The 20,570-nt window shown below is 43.8% G+C and overlaps 2 protein-coding genes across 2 annotated transcripts in view; one reads left to right on the top strand and one right to left on the bottom strand.

Moving 5' to 3' along the window:
• TECTA (tectorin alpha) overlaps window positions 1-20,570 on the top strand; it is a 60,825-nt gene that overhangs the window by 19,471 nt on the left and 20,784 nt on the right. The window contains exons 6-11 of the mRNA XM_078379650.1: window positions 2,248-2,660; window positions 4,726-5,299; window positions 8,227-8,819; window positions 12,282-12,855; window positions 16,036-16,646; window positions 17,886-18,447. Coding sequence (XP_078235776.1) covers window positions 2,248-2,660; window positions 4,726-5,299; window positions 8,227-8,819; window positions 12,282-12,855; window positions 16,036-16,646; window positions 17,886-18,447 — 3,327 coding nt within the window. The remainder of the gene's footprint in view (window positions 1-2,247; window positions 2,661-4,725; window positions 5,300-8,226; window positions 8,820-12,281; window positions 12,856-16,035; window positions 16,647-17,885; window positions 18,448-20,570) is intronic.
• The window catches only part of LOC144584149 (uncharacterized), a 40,363-nt gene continuing 29,421 nt past the window's right edge, over window positions 9,629-20,570 (bottom strand). The window contains exon 7 of the transcript XR_013538231.1: window positions 9,629-9,729. The gene's annotated coding sequence lies outside the window, so the exon portion shown is untranslated. The remainder of the gene's footprint in view (window positions 9,730-20,570) is intronic.

The raw sequence follows: 20,570 nt of genomic DNA, 5'->3' as shown, positions 1-20,570 counted from the left end.
AGTTAGGAGCCTCATGGGTTAGGCTTCCAAATCACCAGCAGTGATAAGGAACCCACAGATTTCATTTTTACAAAAGCAACGTTTAGCTGATTTAATGGGTGAGGTTTTCTCTGCCTGCTCTGTAGGAAATGCCATCACAGTAATAAAGGCCCTACAGATTATCCAAAGTTTCCCAACTCCTGAATTATGGATATCAGCATCTTCCGGGCCTCTCCATTCCAATTCTGGTACAATGTTGGTGTGAGCCTGGGTGTAACAGCAGGACAATTATTTCTGTGATCTCATAGGGTTGCATAAGGAATAGAACAGTAGCCATTAAGAGATTTAAGGAGATATCTCTGCTCCTGGAATTTTCCTGCTTTGTGGGAATACCTTTTCTCTTCTTGATGCATGCAGGATTAGGGGTCGGAACATGCTTTATTTAGGTATGTCTGGGTAAATCTGTCAGTAGCACACGGGTGTGTGATGATAGGTGGGAAGGTAAGTCTGGAGGTAGAGGCATAGCAAGCCATTAGATGAGCAGGATGTGAGTGTGGGTGGAGTAAGTTCAGATTTAGATGAGATAACTCAGCTTGTATTTAGAAGTGGTGCTCCCTCAAACTACAAAAAATGCTTTTCTGACGCAGCATGTACTTTCCTTGCTTCTGTATTTTGCATGCCAACCTCCTTTGTTTTCTGTTTGGTCACTGGAAGGTAAACACAGACTTGATTTACAAGTCTGATTACTGAGACTTATCACACTTGGGGAGGCTATACCAGGTGTATATCTTAATGTCCAGTTTGACCTGCAAGCAAGGCAGTGCGGAACTGGGGAAGCAAGGAATCAGCAGAACTGGCCAAGACCTTTTCCTGCAAATAGGACTTCTGAAGCAAGAATCCTACAATCTCTGCCCATGTTGCTGGTTTCACATCACAAACAGGACATTTCTCCACTATCCATGAGGCAGTAATTCCATAGCACTATAGCTTAGTGCAAAACCCATGACACTTGAGCTTCTCACACACATGGTCTTCCTTTGTATGTAAGTGTGGCATACAACTGCAGAGTGGACAAAATCTACTCTATGGGTTTGCTCAAGCTGAATATCCATATAGCAAATATAATATCCACGAACCCACCCACCCACAACATAAAGCATGGGTTGCGTTCAGTAGCTCTGCAGCTATCATAAATTGCTGTTGCTCTACAGATGTTTGATTACTGTTAATTCATACTGTACAAAAATGAGCCTAACGAAGCAATTGCAGAATTAATGTCCCTCAAGTTGCAAACATAACTCACCTGCTGTTAAAATCTAGTTACAGCAGAGACGGCATGTTTGAGATGTAATTCACACTGCATAGATTTTGCAATGTGCAGGTGCCAGCCACTTTTACTTAATTTTGGACAACGAACTGTGATTTGAACAAACATGTCTCACATTTTCACCTTCTGTGATGGTTATCAGAGACATGGGGCTTGCTAAATGCTATATTATGATCATGGTGCGGCAGCATGACATTTTTTAGGACGTAATGTATTCTACTAAGATCACCTGACAAATGTATATAATGCTATCACCACTGGTATCTACTGATATTGTCATAGACACACACAGGTTTCTAGCATAGACATCCCATGAGCAAAACAGACCCCGGCTGCTCGTTCATAGAATTATTATTCCTGAAGTCTGAAAGTAGTTTAAAGAAGTGATAAACATTAGATGCCAACAGATAATAAAATTCTGAGAAAGCGCTTCTGTCAAGGCTGCCTTCTGAGGGCTGTAGTAGAGAGCCATTAATAGCCTACGCTATAAACACAAAGCCCCTGACAGAGCTTTTGGCTCACACAAGAAGACACTCAACTACATTAAGTGAACCATGATATCCATGTATAATATGGTTATGGGAGAATATGTCTACTTTACAAGGTGGAGGATGGGTAAATAAAGGATGGTCCCCACGGAAATAAGGCAATGTTCAGTTAGCTTTCCATGGGCAGCTGGGGAAGAGGGTGGAGGCAGCGCATCGACAGATGGCTTGTCCGCCTTCCTCGTGCTCAGATAAGCCTTGCTCCTGTTTTGAGAAAGCACCTTCCTATCTTGGCAGGAAAGAGCTTCAGCAAGCACAACCGATTGGGTGCTGTCCAAGGTCCTGTTTCTCTCTTCCTTCTGCATGTAGTGCTTTTGCCTTGACTTTGCTTTGGCATTCCCAAAGTGAGTTAACATGGTATGCTTTGTTTTGCTTTGTTTCAAATTTTATTTTTAGGCCAGTTTCTCCGTCAAGGGGAGATATTCTGGGAAAATGCAAATTGTTCCACTAAATGTCGCTGCCTGGATTTCAACAATGAACTCTTCTGCCAGGAGGTGTCCTGTGGACCATATGAGATCTGTGAGCCTAAGGAGAATTTCCACCAGTGTGTGCCAGTGGAAAGCAGCACTTGTGTGGTGTTTGGAGATCCACATTACCACACTTTCGACGGCTTCCTCTTCCATTTTCAGGGTTCCTGCTCTTACCTTCTAGCAAGGCAGTGCTGGCCAGGGTCCAGCCTTCCTTTCTTCAGTGTGGAAGCTAAGAATGAGAATCGAGGGGGTTCTTCTGTCTCCTGGCTGAAAGATATCTCTGTGGAGGTTTATTCACACAAGATAATCATCCCTAAAGGCAGCTTTGGGAAAATTATGGTGAGACTCAATTCCTCCCTTTGTTTTGAGGGCCTTCCAGATTCATCCTAAGGGGCCTTTGGGCACTCTTTCAACAATAGTGCTGAGCTGAAACGTTTGTCTGTGACAATCAAGTTTAACAGCAGTGAAAAGCAAGCAGTTCTAACTTCTGTACACATTTTTTTCATGGTCAAAGGAAAATGAAAGGGGTCAAACATGTTTCCAAATTTAAATGGAGAACAGTGGTTCCAGAGATGTCAATCCCATTGGGGTTAGTTACTAGCAATGTTCTTCTTGAATTATTTTGGACTATAATTCCATAATTCTCTTTACTGGGAGTCCCATCTGCCAGAATCAGACCTTACAGACACTCAAAGATGCTCACTTGAAGAGAAGTCCCAGCTGGCAGCCTTTAGGCCTTGGATAGGCCTAAGTTCCTGTTTTAAAAGGAAGCTGCCCTATGGCTGCTGGGAAGTTCATTGGTTGGATATATAATGGAAGGAGAAATTTGAAAAACAAAAACAGTGTTAAAAGAGAAGTCAAGAAGGGAGCAAATAGCAATACAAATTTTATGTAGGTACAGGAATACAAGGATATTTTAATAATGTATTAGAATTTGCAGAATTTTTGGTAACATTCCTCATACGTTGCTGTGAATATCCTTTCTAGATTATTATAATGACCTTAAAACAGAACTCATGCTATCTTTCCATTGCCAGGAATCTTAATAATAATCATGTGCTGTTAAGTGAATTCTATGGAGGCCCTTATCAAGGTTTTCCAAGTAGAGAATAGTCAGAAGTGGCTTACCATTCCCTTCTTCTGAGGACATTCTGGGATTGTGCAGCTTGCCCAAGGCCACCCAGTCTGGTTCTTCTTCCAGAAGGCCCAGTGGGGGATCGAACTGCCAGACTCTGGCTCCACAGGCAGTTAGCTAAACCACTGAACTATCCAGCCAGCTTATCTCCATGAGTATGTGCAGCTGCAAGTCATATATGCCCTTCAGGCTGACCTGGTAGACTCATAGGTCCATTGCAGACACTGTTTTCCTTGCCCACTTGGGTTTACAGAAAACAGTTTTCGAGTTGTGAGGCAAACAAATCCAGTACTACTTCACTGTTAACATTGTTAACGTCTTTTGCACATAGTTGGCTAAATCCAGTTGCTAATCCCAGTTAGAGTGGACTGACTGAATTGGTTGTTGACTTGCTACTTACTAGGCAATATTTATGTAAATCCCACTGATTCAGTCGGTCTGCTCTAGTTGAAGACCAATTGGATTCAAGGGAAAGTGTGCATTTATATATAAAACAATGTGGAACCATATGCAATCCACAGCTTCCTGCTGGAATCTAGCAGCTAGGTGGTGTCAGCTATATATATCAATGGTACCCATCTTTGGGTTCCCCAGATGTTCTTGGACTAAAACTCCCAGAACCCTTCACCACTAGCTGTGCTGGCCAGAATTTCTGGGAGTTGTAGTCCAAGAACATCTTGGGGACCTGAGGTTGGAAAGCACTGATCTGGATGATAAAACAAAAGCCTCCCGGTAAAGGAGAACAAACTGGAGAACACAGTGGCACCATCAGATAATTATATAGCTAATTATATAGTCTTGTTTATTTTGGATATTGGGATTAAAACAACTTTGGGGTTGAATGCTGAATTGTTAAAATCTTTCTGTTTTTTATTCTAAATTTAAAGACCTGTATACCACACTGTTATTGCATTAGCACAAAGCAGTTACGATAGAGGTTTTGCCATTTCAAAATCAGTATGGGAGTGATATCCAAGATTACCGGTACCTTTGTAAGGCAATTGACCAAAAGATTGCAAGACAGCTGCGTGTGAGATCATGCAAGTGGTTGTACAATTTCTCATTCAAAATTTAATCTACTACAATTCCATTTGCAGGGATTTTCACTCTGTTAGCATTACGTCCGTTTTGGGCCTGCATAATTAATGTTATTGTTGCTGCTAGTAAGATTGCCAAAGGCTAATATATAACTAGAGTAAATGCATAAACCCTTCTATTTTGCCTTTTTCTTGTTTTTAAAACAACCAGCGTTTTGTATCCATCCTACAGATTGATGACCTGGTCATGTCTCTACCTGTCTTCCTGGAACTGGGAGCAATAAAGATCTATCAGAGTGGACTGTCGACAGCGATAGAAACAGATTTTGGGCTTTTGGTAACATACGATGGAGACCATTATGCAGCTATTTCAGTCCCAGGCTCCTACATCAATGCCACCTGTGGCCTCTGCGGAAACTACAACAAGAACCCGGAGGACGATGTCCTTCGCTCGGATGGGAAACTGGCCACCTCTGTGCTGGATTTGGGGGACAGCTGGAGAGTCTACCACCCCGAATGGAAGTGTTCCCCCGGTTGTTTGGACAACTGCAGCCTTTGCGATGCAGCCATGGAGTCTCTTTACTTTGACCCCGAGCACTGTGGCTTCATTAATAAAACTGGAGGCCCTCTGTGGGAATGCGGGGCCATCGTCGACCCCGTGGCCTTTATCCACAGCTGTGTTTATGACCTGTGTAGCATCCGAGATAACGGCACAGGGGGGCTGTGCCAGGCTATCCAGGCGTACGCTTTGGTGTGCCAAGCTCTTGGGATCTCGATTGGAGACTGGAGAGTGCAAGTGGGATGTGGTAAGTGGACAGCCATTGGGATGTTGGAGAGCTTTCTGTTGTTTAGTCGTTAAGTCATGTCCGATTCTTCGTGACCCCATGGACCAGAGCCACCAGGCCCTCCTATCTTCCACGGCCTCCTGGAATTGGGTCAAATTCATGTTGGCCGCTTCGATGACACTGTCCAGCGATCTCGTCCTCTGTCGTCCCCTTCTCCTCTTGCCTTCACACTTTCCCAACATCAGGGTATTTTCCAGGGAGTCTTCTCTTCTCATGAGATGACCAAAGTATTGGAGCCTCAGCTTCAGGATCTGTCCTTCCAGGGAGCACTCAGGGTTGATTTCCTTCAAAATGGATAGGTTTGATCTCCTTGCAATCCTGGAGACTCTCCAACTCTCAGGTTGGAGAGCCAGAAACCTTATAAAAGACACACTCCATTCTCACCTGCCCCCACCTTCAAGGATGCTATGGGGTGGGGAGAAACGAAAGCAGGATCTAGCAGGGCAGCTTTCAACCTGCTCTCCAACCTCTCTCAAGAATGTGAGAAAAAGGTAGGAAACAGCCAGTATGACTAGGACAACTGCTAGAAACAGTCACCACACAATAAGAAGATTTTGTTGCTTAAAAGAGGGGCAGGGAAATGACAGATATTGGGTAAACTGAAAGAATGCCTCTTGTTCAGCCCCTTATCATTAAATCTGTTCTCATTTTAGAATATATGTTTATATCACAATCACTGAGATACTCTCCTTTTGGGAGATAACATACAGTACATTAAAATGGGCATTAAAATAACCATGTTTGTTATGTTCCGTCAAATCACATCTGACTTGTAGCCACCCTTATAGGGTTTTCAAGATACATGAGAACTTGAAGGAGTGGTTTTATAAATGCTACCCCTGGTGAAGCAGGGATTTGAACCCATGTCTCTTGAGTCCCAGTTCATCCCTGTATCCACCACACCACATTGCCTTTCAGTAACAACCATACCAGCCTGAATACACCCAGTTGCATCTGGTTTTGGAAGCTAAGCAGGCATGGGTCTGGTTAGATCTTGGATGGGAGACCATCAGGCTAGAAATATCTCCTACTCAAAATCCTGCAGAGCAGTAGCTTCCAGTTAGTGCTGATGGAACAAGGACTTAAATCAGTGTAATTGCACCTTCCTGTGTTTTGATTCTGTTCTGTAAGAGGATAACTAAAAGTATATCTAAAAGACTGCCTATGTAGAGGTACTCAAATTGCTGATGGCTAAATCTGAGAAACTCCCAGAAATCACCATAGTATCCAACGGGCTTTGGTATCTGTTACTAAAAGCTGCTGACTGTTGTTTCCATTCCATCATTGTCAGCTTTCCAAAGATACCTCGCTGGTTGGGAAGTGGATGCCAGCCAAACAGGACCTTTGATCTCTCCTATGCAACAGGGATATTATGCACGTACGGGAAAAGGAGAGGGGCGTGCACAAATGCAGTTACACACACACAAGCCCCAAAGTGAGGACTTTGAAGGGCTGGCTTTGGCTGGTTTTAATGTCAATATCTTTTCTGAGATATTTTCAGCTGCCTTCAAGAAGCTCCCACCTGAGCACTACCAGGGTTTTGTTTTAAAAATAAAACCTTCAACAAGATTAGTCGAAAGCACTGGAAGGCACAGGTATTCAAATAGGCATTGTTGCTGCGAAACCTGATCTCCACCTCTCTAGCAGCTGGCAATCTGAGAAGGACAAAGGGACACTTGAAGTGCCTATGGGGCAGCCAGAAAAAAACCTAACCAGGAGAGGCAAAACCTTGGCTTGCTTTTTGCTCTTGGATAGAATTCACTGCTGGGCGAGAGCCATGTAAGTGCTCTGTTTGAATCTAAGCAAGATACGATATGATTTACAGCTGACATTTAGGGCTACAATAAATCAGGTGCATTCAGGCTGTTCCCCCCCACTCTTTTGTTGCTTTCTCATTCCTTATCCACATCACCCGACTGTCTGATCACATACCAACACAGACTACAATGGCACAGCCCTTGATTTGCACCCGAGCAACTGAAGGACAAGGCCTTCTGTGTTGTTACCTTGTAGATACCTGACTCGGGTGACTCTTAGTAATCTTAAGAGCATCACAACTTCCCATTATCTTTTTATTGTATTATATTATTATGCATCCACAATTCCTCATGCAGTTAAGACTTCCTAGGGCAGTTTCGTCTCCTAAGAATGCAAGATATCATTTTATAAATTCTTAGAATCAGATTTGGAAGGTGCTGCAAAGACCATCTATTCAGTCTACCTTCCTCCACAGATACAGGTTAATTGCTACTAAAATAGGGCCATGCAGATCAGTCTGTATCTACTTCATGTTAGTTCTGCATACATCCAGTGTACAACCTTTCCTCCTCCTCCTCCTTTTTTTTTTCATCATCCTGCAAATAATTTCATAAAACCTCTGCAAAAAATGTGCATGCTATTTTTCTATACAATTCCCTAACGTAGGAAAAAAAATCTATGCTGTATTCTCTTAAGGAAGACTAGGTAGGTAGCTTCTTCATGATAAATATTTTTATGCATGTACTTTTTGAGATCAAATCTGCATCGCCCCCTTTGGAGAAGTCTATAATCCAAAGGCTAGTTCTGTTCTGAGTGGCAGAGAAGTCTGGAAAATGCAAATCAGGTTGGTTCATTTAAAATGCAAATGAAATTCTGCAACATCCCTCACCTGGAGATGAAGTATGTGGACAGAAACATAATTCCTCTGGTATGGCCTTTAAGTTAATATAAAATGGGGAGTGCCAAGTGGCTGGACCGGAACTCCCATCAACCCTAGCCAGCATAGCCAATGGAGGGGAATGATGGGAATTGTGATCCAACCGATGTAAGGACCATGGCCCACCCCCTTTCTAGGTTGTCCTGTGGCAGACAAACCTCTCCTCTTATCCCCTTGCTGTTGCCTTTTTCAGCTACTGCCGTGCAGTGTCCTGAATTCAGCCACTACTCCATCTGTACCAGCAGCTGCCCAGCTACTTGCTCTGACCTCACGGCACCCTTCGCTTGCACCTCTCCATGCACCGAGGGCTGTGAATGTAATGTAGGTTATGTCCTCAGCACGGACCTCTGCGTCCCGGTCCATCAGTGTGGCTGTGATGTGGATGGGCGATACCACGCTATCGGGGAATCGTTTTGGGCCTCTGTGGACTGTACCATACAATGCTGGTGTGAGGATGGAGGAGATGTTGCCTGCTTTAACTCCACCTGCCAAGAAGGGGAGGTTTGTGCTGTGGAGAACGGCTACCAAGGCTGCTACCCCAAGCGAGAAACATTATGTTTGGTGTCTCAAGATCAAGTGCTGCAGACTTTTGATGGCGCTGTTTTCGACTACCCTCCGGACAACTCCTACACATTAGTCAAAACCTGCCCGGACAGGCCCAACTACTTAGAAGTGGACATCAGCAAGAAGAAACCGGAAGCCAGTCTTGACTGGCTACGGACTTTGAGGGTCCTGGTTGCCAGCCAAGAGGTCAAGATAGGAGGCATAGACAACTCTGAAATCAAGGTAGGAATCCCAATGGGAGGTGGCTTTGAGGGCTACCTCTTGCTATTAGTGACTTTTTTTAAAAAAAGGAGGGACTGATAGATTTTATTGGGTCAGCCATCTTGGTATGGAGCACAGGTAAGCAATGTGTAGCCTTCAAGATATTGTAAGAATACAGCTCTCATCAGTCTTGTGTTATAAGCCAGCATAGTTAAGAATGATGGATGATGGGAATGCATAGTCCAACCCTATATGTAGGATCCCACAACGGCCACTGTGGCACAAACACAGATGAGTTGCACATAATTCTTTACCCACCTAAATGGAACCATTATGCTTATTGTTGTGAGCCACTTGGGCAATCTTAATGTTGAAGGACAGCATAGAAATGGTTAAAGAAAGCTAGTAAATACCCACTTAGTCATATTGTGGCTAGGTTAGGTCTCCTCCTTTTGAGGCACAGGGGAGGGAGGTATTGCCAGAACTTGGATAAAGTTGATTTTTCAAGATGATGACTTCCTTTCGATTGTTGGGAGCTGTCTTCCCCAAAAGTAACTTTTCAGAGCTCATGCTGCATTGTGGCACCCAGGAGCAGCTTGACTGTAATGGGAAACAAGCTACTAGACTAAATGCATCTTTATTCTGACACAGCATGTGTCCCCTTAGATTCTTGATGTGAACGATTCTGCTGGAACTAAATCCAATGTTATTTGCTTACGGCCAATCTGTAGTTCTTAACCACAACTCCCTTGCCTGCTGCATCAGTAGTTCCAGCACACATCTTACCCACCAAAATGATGCACAACATATTAATAATAAAACATACCCTTCCTGGAAGTGTTGTCTGTTTACCAAGTATCTTTTAAGTCCTCGGTGCTGGATGAAAGTAAGTTTTAGTTCTCTTCTTAATCCTGTTGAGACTTGGGATCATCTGTGATAGGAAAAGCATAGCATCTCATTAGCTACAGACCCATGGCTGACATTCTTTTCCCAATGCACATTTTTAACAGGCAACATTAATGCTAATGATGGAAGAGACAGGAAGAGTTTAGATGAATGATCAAACAAACCTCATTTTGAATTTGTGTTGCTGGCAGTTAAAATAGCTGTCTGTTTCAGAGAGAAGGGCTGATTGCCTTCAAGAAAATATCCAGATGCTTGAGCAGTGAGAGAACTTCTGCTACAGCATTACTTACATATGGGCAATGTTGCTGCCCACCCGTGAAGCCTTAGGCTATATTAGATGTGATCTGAGTTGTCTGGGTGCCATTAGAGTCTATTCTTATTATAAATACTGTAGCCATGATGGAGTCTGAATTCTCAAGACCACAGGACAGAGTGATGTTGGCAGGGAGACAGAATTTTAGAGATTGTCCATCTGTATGGACTGCAGCAAAGGGAAAATGGTTAACATCCCACTATCCATTCTCAGAAGACCACCCAAGCTTCCTTGCAGCTGTGATTTACTTATCAGTGCTGGATAGCACAGTGATTTGGGTCTCTGGATATGGAGCCCAGAGGTTGGGAGTTCAATTCCCCACTGGGCCTCCTTGACAGGGGCTGGATTTGATGATCCATAGGGCCCCTTTCAGCTCTGCGGTTAGTTCTACAATTGTAGCAATAGTTCTACCCAACCTACCCAACAAGCAAAAAACATGCACTTGCACTCATGTTTGACCTTTATTCATTGTTAGTTTAAAACCACTTACATTATATGACCAAGAGAGGTGATGTGGAACCTTTTTTTATAATTGGTAATCAGCAGTCAAGTACTCATTGGCTGAAATCCAGAAGTAAGTCACAACTAGAGTAGACCCACGGAATCAGTAAAACTTCTGGTGGAGCTACCTCATCAAATCTCCATTGATTCAATGGGCCTACTCTAGTTGCGACTCATTACTGGATTTTGTCCATTGTTTGCATATCTGATTTGTCTGGCACACAGCTGTGAAAGATTTTTATGCCTGAGAGGAAAACACTGTAAGAGGGGGAAATCTGAATTCCTCTTAGCATGAGATCTGATCTATGGTGATCCACGTTCATGTCTTTTTGTCTGGCTTCCATCAAGTAGGTTCAGTAGGTTTCTGAAGTCCTCTGAAAGCCTGCCAGACTTTTACATTGCGAGAAGAGTAAATCGCACACTCTTCATATGTGTGCGTGGACAAGAGGAAAAAAAAGTCGGATGCTAATATACCACCCCATAGCACTTAAAGCGCTCTCTGGCAAGTTTACAATTTAAATATGCAGGCTACACATTGCTATCCTCCAAGGAGCTGGATACTCAGTTTACCAGCCGTGAAAAGGTGGAAGGCTAACTCAGACTCAGCCAGCTACCTGAGCCCATTGGGACTGAATTCCGTTTGTGAGCAGAGTCTTGACTGCAGTACTGTGGTTTAACCACTGCACCACGAGGCTCTTCTGTGGCACAAGGCTCTTAACCCTTCCTATATCTTCTGTGATCTGCCTTGTTGACATTTTCCTTTCCCCTCTGGCTCATTCACATAGGCAACACTGCTGTCTGATAGGTGGGAATGCTCTAAGAAAAGTTAGCAATGAGGACAGTTTATATCAATTTGAACGGCACCTTTGAACCCCTATCCTGCTGTTTCTGTGTGTGCACGAGCATTGCTAATGTGTGACGAGCATCAGGGGAGAGACATTTCACAATCAGATTTTCCTTGTACTCAGTCTTGTGGTGACATTTGGTGGTGACATTTCATTGTAAGTACCGACTGTATAAACTCACTCCTAATAGGGAGCTCTGATTCTTCCTTCCTGCATACACTTAGCTAAATGTTCTTCTTCCTTCACATACAAATCTCTCAAGTCAAGTGCCTGTGACCTGTCACACTTCTGCTCTGGCAGTCTTGAGGGTTTTTGAATATCAGACGCATAAAGGTCTAGGGCTGTTGACCTGGAACAGCTGCAGAAATTGCTTCTCAAAGTTCAAAGCAGAGTTGGAAAAAATCAATGAGCATGTGGTGTGGCTTCTTTGTGACAGAGCATCCTTAAAGACTCTTGTTTCATAGACTTGAGTCCTGTATTTGGGGATTAGAATGAGAAGTTCCCAAAGACTGCAAGGCAAGGTGGCTGCCTTGAACTCTAGGTTTTGTATACAAGATCCAGATATAGTCATTGAAAGCTACTTTCCCATGCTGTAGCTGGTTTTTTAGATCACATGAGCCTTTTGTCAGACCCAATGGGAATCTTCCCCTCAACTCTTCTAATCCAGCGTTCTATGTAGCAAAGTCCTAAGTGCCTTTGAATTGGTCATTGGACAACAGGCATCTTGAATCTCAGAGTATATCAAACAAGCTGTATCTGTGTTACTTCCTTTTCTGCCCACCATTGGACTGTTCTGTGTCTCCCTTGCAAGCAAAAAGGAGGAAAAGAGGATGTTGGAGGCTTCTTTGGCTTGACTCATCAACCTTTTTCTGCACTTACTCATTAATTCATCTCCTCTCCCCCTTCTTTCATTTGAAGGTCAACGGATATGAAACAGAGCTTCCGTATTTCCATCCTTCTGGCCAACTGGAAATCTACCGGAGCAAAAATGGGACTGCTGTTGAGTCAGAAGGGCTCGTCCATATCCAGTACTCAGACTATGGTCTGTTGGAGATACGTCTGTCAACAATCTACTTCAACTGCACTGGCGGCCTCTGTGGTTTCTTCAATGGGAACAGCAGCGACGAATTCTGCTTCCCAAATAGGAAGTGTACAGACAACCTGGTGGTCTTTCTGGACAGCTGGACGACGTTTAATGAGATTTGTAACGGAGAGTGCGGGGACCTGCTGAAGGCCTGCAACAATGATTCAGAGCTTCTGAAGGAGTATCGGAGCCGTTCCAAATGTGGCGTTATCAATGATCCCACCAACAGCTCTTTCCTGGAATGTCACTCCGTGGTGAATGTGTCTGCCTATTACCGGACCTGCCTCTTCCGCTTGTGCCAGAGCGGAGGAAACCAGTCCGAGCTCTGTGACTCTGTGGCTCGCTATGCTAGCGCCTGCAAGAACGCTGAAATAGACATTGGCCACTGGAGAAGCATGAACTTTTGTCGTAAGTTGGGCTGTGCAGGGGAGGGAGGGGAAACATCCCTTTCAGTGGCATTGTTGTTTTTAAGGGACATAGATACACTCTAGCAGAGCCCAGCATCATGCGGTCCTTGGGTCCCAAGCAGCTCAAGTCTTTTGTTCTTTTTTTCAAAAAAATTGTTAAGTTTCTAGACCGCATGGAATATTGCTTTTATACAGGCCATGATCTAAACAGCCTAAAGAGAACTGCTGGGTAGCACAGTGGTATAAGCATCTGGCTACAGAACCAGAGGTTAGGAGTTGAATTCCCCATTATGCTTCCTCGATGGGCTGGACTTGATGATCCATAGGGTCCCTTCCAGCTCTGCACTTCTAAGATGATGACGATGAAGAAGAGTTTCTGTGTATGCTTACGAACTATAATTCTTCTAATTGTTTGGAGACCTATATATTTTCCAGGGCATTTTTTTAAAAAAAGTGATGGGGTAGAGATTACAGAGAAAGAATGATGAGCAAACACCCTTGGAATCTCATCTTTTGATGTACTTCCCAAAAGACTCAGGGATCTCTCCTGCAAAATCTATCCCTTTCATCATCGGTCCCATCAGAACGATGAGCATCTCATGGATTCATATAATATACACATTTAAGGAGGTATTTCAGAAGCATTACGTGTCTGCCTCAGGGGCGGGGGAGGTGTTCCTTCTTTCCCTAGCAGGTTGGATTTTGCCTCCAGATGTACTTTCCTAATTAAGTAATTTAACAGAATGAATTTTCCAAAAAACATCAGGAGACGTTTTGTGTGTGTGTGGAACGGAATGCAGAAGAGGCCCTGGCTTACGTTGTAACAACACAGGCTCATTGGAATGAGAGAGATGGTTGCAATGTGCGTGAGTTCTGCTTTGTTTAGCTATGGTAATAGTCTTGCTGCCAGTGATATGATTATCATAATCTAAAGGAAAACACAGAAGCTCTGCCTTGCGGAAGCATGCATCAGCACAGAAGGCTTAGCTAAGCTGACAGAAGTTGCCGGGGGGTGGGTGGGTAGGTGTGATCAGAGCTGCAACCAGATTTTTACTAGGCCCAGAAGAGAGGGAGGTTTCCAATGTGCATCCATTTTTTTTCTAGAAGAAAGCATCCAAGGTCCCACCTATGTTTCCCTTCCTTTCACTTATCATCTTCTACAGGCCTAATTAAGGTTCCAACATCCATTGATGTTATTCATCAAAGTAGTGTTGTTACCAACAATGGCAGTCAGCAAAATGTTCCTTTGGCCCATGGGTTACTTCTTTTCTGCCTTCTTCAGAAATTTTACAAAGCCTGGGCATTTCCCAGTGATGTCATTCCAATTTGGTCCATCACAAGGTGAACCTCAACCAACTCTTTCACTGTACAGTGCTTCTGTGTGGGATACCCCGTCTCTTCTTCCACCCAATGCTCAGCAGTCTGTTCTCACTGAGCCTAATCAGTCCTTACTGGGCTCTGTGTATAGTTTTAAACTCTCTGAAGAACTGTGGGTTTTCCTGGGATCCTATTGTACAGGGCTGATAGCGCTTGTCTCCAAGATACTATACAATGGCCAAATCCTGTTGCTTAGCATAGTAAATCACATTATAGTAGGCTGATCACTTACAATACAAAATGGCACTAGAACAGGCCCATTGAATCAGTAGAACTTACAAAAGAGTTGACTCACCAAATCCCCACTGACTGAGTGAGCCTACTTTAGTGCAATTTAGTATACTAAGCAACAGGATATTGTTCAGTGTTGGCTCCCGGACCTGCTTAAGCCAGTAACTCCTTCCTCAACTTGGAAAAAATGCACTTCAGTAAGAGGTAGCCTGCCTTTGACCAGGATGGCTCCATTCAGCATACATTTCCCAGAATTCCCCAACCCCTGGCCAGGTTGGCCAGAAGAGTCTCCAAATGACTGCACACAAAAGCTCTTTCTCAAGCTCTGCATTTCATGAGCATGGAAGAGACCCACGAATTGGTTTCGACTCCCTTTTAAATCTATACAGATGAGCAACCAACACCTTCTCTTTCACGGTGGAGAATTCTGTAAGTTGATTGGGTACTGTATGAACTTGGCTTCCTTTCATCTCTCCTGCATCTCCTGCCAGTCTGTTTCATTCAAAGAGTCTGATAGCAATGTCTTCTTTCCTGCTCACTCCAGGTGCGGGAAGCTGTGCATAGAGACAAGTTCCATGCACCTATTTTCCTAATTTGATTCCACAGTGTCTGCTACAGAGAAGAAACTCGCATACAGCTTCTGGTGCCCTTATACTACAAGCATGTCATAAATGGATGACAATGAGACACTGATTATAGTAACATAGAGAGAAGGGACTCAGCAAGATGGCAGTCCCAAATGATCCGCATTATAGGAAAAAAGAGATGCAGAAAGTTACTTTTTTAAACCCTTACTCCTAGAATGTTCCAGCCAGTATGTGTCAACTTGGGATTCTGGGAGCTATATTCTAAAAAAAGTAACTTTTGCTTTTTCTTCTGAAGCATACCAGTGATACTGTATTGTATCTCCATTGCCAACTGACTTATCTCACCTGCCCACCAATTAAGGTGGAGAAGCAGAAAAAAATAATTCAAGATTTGAAATTCTGACTTGAGTTGCTTTTTCATTGTTTTGAAGTTGTGTGCACATTAGAGATGTAAAGAATATGTGCTGAACTCCTTATTGTCATTAGTTCAGGCTGCATCAACACAGTGCGAGTAAACTAGCCAAGGATTTTCAAGCGGCATGAGATTTCTCATCTCCAGTGTGAGAGTGAGGCAGACTTCTTGCTTCCCCAATTAGGGTTTCCACCATTTCCACAAAATATCTCTGCATAAACCTAGCACACAGACATGCACGCAGGCACACACACAACCAGCAAAGAGAGGCTACCTGACTCTTCAGGTAGGTACAAACAACCCACAGGGTTCTTTTCATTCTCAAGAAGTCCATACAACAAAGCAGAAGCCATCATAATTTTGCATGATTTTTTAAAAAAAGAAGATTTATCCTTGTTGATGTCAATAGAAAATACGTATCTTTCTGGCTCATTGGTGAGGAGGGGAAAACTGTGGTTCCACATCCTAGAGAAGTGAGGATTTGTGTTACTAACACAGAGGAACCAGCTTGGTAGGGTGTAAGGGGAAACACCCAATATATTGCTGACCTTGTGTTTTCCTCCTTGTGTTCTAGCCCTCACCTGTCCAGAGAACAGCCACTTTGAGGAATGCATGACTTGCTCCGAGTCCTGTGAAAATTTGTTGACTGGGCCCGTATGCCTAGACACCTGTGTGGAGGGCTGCCAATGCGATGAAGGTTTTGCTTTCCGGGGTGCCCACTGCATTCCCAGGACTGAATGCGGGTGCAGCTTTGAGGGCCACCAGCTTTCCACTAACCAGACCTTCTGGATGGATATCGACTGCCAGTATTTTTGCTACTGCAATGGCTCTGACAACAGCGTGCACTGTGAAAACATCCCCTGTAAGGAAGATGAGTACTGCCTGGAGGAAAGTGGGCTGCGTTACTGCCATGTCCGGACTGACGCCTCCTGCATCGTATCTGGCTATGGCCATTACTTGACTTTTGATGGGTTTACTTTTGACTTTCAAAGCAGCTGTCCTCTGATTCTCTGCACAACCATCACTCGGCAGCATTTTGAGAGGTCAGACTTCTTCCCTGAGTTCACAGTCACTGCCAAGAATGAGGATCGGGATCCATCTCTGGCTTTGTGGGTGAAGCAGGTGCAGGTAGAAGTCTTCAGTTACAACATTATTATCCACAGAGCCTACAAACACACCGTGCTAGTAAGTCAACTGCACAGACACAAACTTCCTCCTCCTCCTTTTCTAATCGGGGGTTCCCGGATATTCTTGGGCTATAACTCCCAGGAATCCTGGCTAGCACAGCTAGTGGTGAAGGTTTCTGGGAGTTTTAATCCAAAAACATCTGGGGACCCAAGGCTGGGAATCACTGTACCAGATTAGAGGTGGGCATAAATCAGAAAAATGGTGATTCGTGATTCATCAAGGTCAACAAATCACACATTATGAATTTACATTTTTTTCTGATGGATTGATTCATCAATTCAATTTTGACTTTAAAACCCTATAAAACAGCCCCCAAGCACCTAGAGACACCAGATTTTCAGGAAACCTTCCCCTATTCTTCTCTACAAGCCCTTCAAGGTTGGTGAAATTTGGGTTTCGGCCACCTAAGTTATAAACTAACAGGGAGTACCCCCTCCCCAGGAAAGTTCCTCTTAGGTATGCAGAGACACTAAAATTATAGAGAAGCTTCTACTGACTCTCCTGTACAATTCTTCCAACTGCTGAGTGGGTGGGAGTAATCTGTCCCCTGAGAGCTAGCATATTGCTGCATGTCTATCTCTTGGACAGTTAACAGTGTAACATCTGCATGTCTTAAGAAACTGGCCAAGAAAGAGAAGCCAATATGGATTTCCCTCAACATATAATCTGATTCACAATGTGTTTTTCCTTGTGAATTCATGGGAAGAACAGGTCAGAACAGGCCTATAGTCCATCCATCTGCACAAGAATACATTACTTGTTTTGAAATCAAAGATAGTTGGAGCTCATTCAGACTGAATCTTTTACATAAGGTGGGGTTATAAGAGGGCAACAGAACCACCAGATTTTTCAGATGACCAAGAATGCCTGAGATGGATGTGTTTCGTGCTGATTTCCCTGCGCTTCAATTCACCAAACTTTGAGATAGACTGTAATTTCAATGTTTTGGAATTACAACTTGGTGGAGTGTGTCTTTCATCTTAAAATTAAAGCCCTTTTAAAAAACTGATCCATTAATTACATTTGTAACCCACCCTTTCTTCCAAGAAGATCAGAGCAGAGTTTCAGCTTGATAACAGCCCTATGAACAAGACAGACAGCACGATGACGACTGCCCCAAAGCCACACTGCTAGCATCACAGCTTGTGTGCAGATGTGAATCTTGGTTTCTTTCTTTGAAGTCCACCTTCAGAATTTGTCATGCTCTGTAACAAACTTCTTTGCCTCTCTTCGCAGATTAACAATGAACGTCTTTACCTGCCCTTGAAGCTGGGTCAAGGGAAAGTGAATATTTTTGCCTTCGGTTTCCACATCGTGGTGGAGACCGACTTTGGCCTGAAAGTGGTATATGACTGGAAGACCTTCCTCTCCGTCACTGTTCCGCGGGGCCTCCAGAATGCAACCTCTGGACTTTGTGGACAATATAATGGCAACCCTGGCGATGACCTCCAGACCCTCAGTGGCCATTTGGCCTCCAGCATTAATGAGTTTGGCCATAGCTGGGCCAAGAGGGACCCCTTTTGTCAGGTGGGCTGTGGAGACAGGTGCCCAGCCTGCCGTAAGGTGGAAGGTTTCTGGAAACCCCAGCAGCTATGCAGCTTGATCCCTACCAAGAGCGGTGTCTTCTCCAGGTGTCACAGCAAGGTCAACCCCACCTTCTTCTACAAGAACTGCTTGTTTGACACCTGCATTGATGGGGGAGCCGTGCAAACTGCATGCAGCTGGCTGCAGAATTATGCCAGTACTTGCCAAACACAGGGAATTGCCATCATGGGGTGGAGAAACTTCACACTGTGTTGTAAGCAGATACTTTTAAAAATCATGATAATGATAACAGCACAACTCTTCCTCCTCCCCATACTAATTTCAACAACCAGAGTCATTCCTAAATCTTTGATTACCAATTTTAAAAATGGCCAATAGCTGCTAATTTCATTCCTGATTTTTTTTTTAAAAAAAAAATAGAGATTTTGCAAACATGTAATCTCACCTGCAAAATTTGAGGACTTGATTTATAATTTTCTGGCTTAACCCTTTTGTCTGCCCACTTGCACCAGCAATGCTGAAAAATAAGTTTGATGATGATGATTATAGTCTTTGTAATTAGGCATGAAATCCAACCCTTCCATCCATCTGCAGGATCTCCACTGTTTTTAATTGAGAGTACATTTATTTTGAAGGAATCTCTTTGCTTAGTGCTAATATACAGAAGAGTGCCAAAGCAATGATAAATTGTGTTCCTTGCATGCAGAATCCTCCAAACTCAATTCCTGGCATCTTGAATTCAAAATATTAAGTTATGTGGAAGGAAAGCTTTGCCTAAGACTTTAGAGAGCCATTCCTATTTTTAGCACATGTTATGGAGCTAGATGGGTAAACATTCATACCTGGTATAAGACAGGTTTCTGTATGCCTATGAGTGTCTGAAAGAAACCTGGATTTGTTGACCTGGTATCATTCTAAATAAGTCCCAGATCTCTGGATCTCAGGTTTTGGTGGCTGAAACATGCAGCATCTCAGTTGAATCCATATCAACAAACCATTCTACTTGTTTCAGCCCCACCAAGAACAGGTCTTTGATAAAGCTATCTTCCTTGAGTCAAAATCAAGATACAGATAGTTTGCATTACAAGAGGGATAACTCACGATGGTGTGTTTACAGAGGAGATCCTGGCTGTGATAATTGTAATGGAGAGGGAATGGGAGGAATCTTAGGTGGAGTGTGTCCAAATGACATAATCATCCCTGTTAATCAAAAAGTCCTGGTGTTTCAATCCTTCAAGCCCCAGGGCTGCTACACTACTGGACCACCATAGTATATCTTCTAAGTCCTAGTTTTCAGAGACATGGTGGTCCCTGATCCCTGACTTGATCTGTGTGTGCAAAGCTGGTGAACCCATGGGTCTGGTGAGGCTTTTGCCTTTGGGGCGTTGTCTCTGCAGAGGCTACCAAACGATCAGCTGCTTTGTATAGCTAGCCTGAGGAAACAGTACTTCAGCCCATTTCCAGTCCCTTTGTGGTCCACTCTGCAATGGCAGATTCCATTTAATTAACAGCTGAGGGAGGCATCAGAAGTATATCCAGCTCTGCATCTCTGACCTTCGCTGTGTTGGGCTTCTGTTTCATTTTGCTTGCGTCATTTAATGATTGGCCTTGGAATGAAGATAGTGTTGTCATTTTACCTTCTGAGGATTGTGGAGGAAGAGTTCGGCTTTTTTTCAGAGATGGAGAACAGTGTTGCCCTGCTGAACATTTCAAGGAGATGACAGGCCAAGTATTGGGGTTGGGGACATAAGAGCGCAAGAATGAGAGAGGGAGCATGTACGCACTTCTGCGATACATATTCCCAGAGCAAGACAGAGATGCTGAGATCAGGGCACCTAATGACAAAACGGAAAGTATTGGATAAAAATGACACAGATAAGAGGAGACAGCAGAAAATAATAGCTCAACAAATACCTCAACATGAAAGAGACGTGTATTGGAGTCACGGAAGATTATCTCTCATGTCACCAGTTTCACAAAGGAAACTGAGCTGCGAGGGAATGAATTATGGGTTGCTGCCTAAACCTGACAGATATTTAACCACTCTGCACAAAAGCTCAGTCTGGCTTAGGCAATGACTTCAATTTGTCGCTCCGAACCTATCATGACATTTCTTAGCATGATGCCCTTGGCCTGGCTGATCTAGGACAGGGGTGGGCAGAACGGTCTACAATTCTCATCAGCCTTAGCCAGTATGGTCAATGGTGGGGAATGATGAGAGAGGCAGACCAAGGGCTGCTGGAAGGTCAGAGTTGCCTGCCTTTACTCGAACACAGTTATCTTTGCATTATGTGGAGTGGTGTGAGGTCATCTACAGTTGATCTGAACAGGGTAAGAGTGAACAGTGCAACAAACAGCATTAGGAAAGGGGCGGAC

This window comes from Pogona vitticeps, chromosome 8 (genome assembly GCF_051106095.1).
Source record: "Pogona vitticeps strain Pit_001003342236 chromosome 8, PviZW2.1, whole genome shotgun sequence".
NCBI classification, from domain to species: Eukaryota; Metazoa; Chordata; class Lepidosauria; order Squamata; family Agamidae; genus Pogona; species Pogona vitticeps.
The sequence above is the reverse complement of the archived record's forward strand: the minus strand, read 5'-3'. Positions and strand labels throughout refer to the sequence as shown.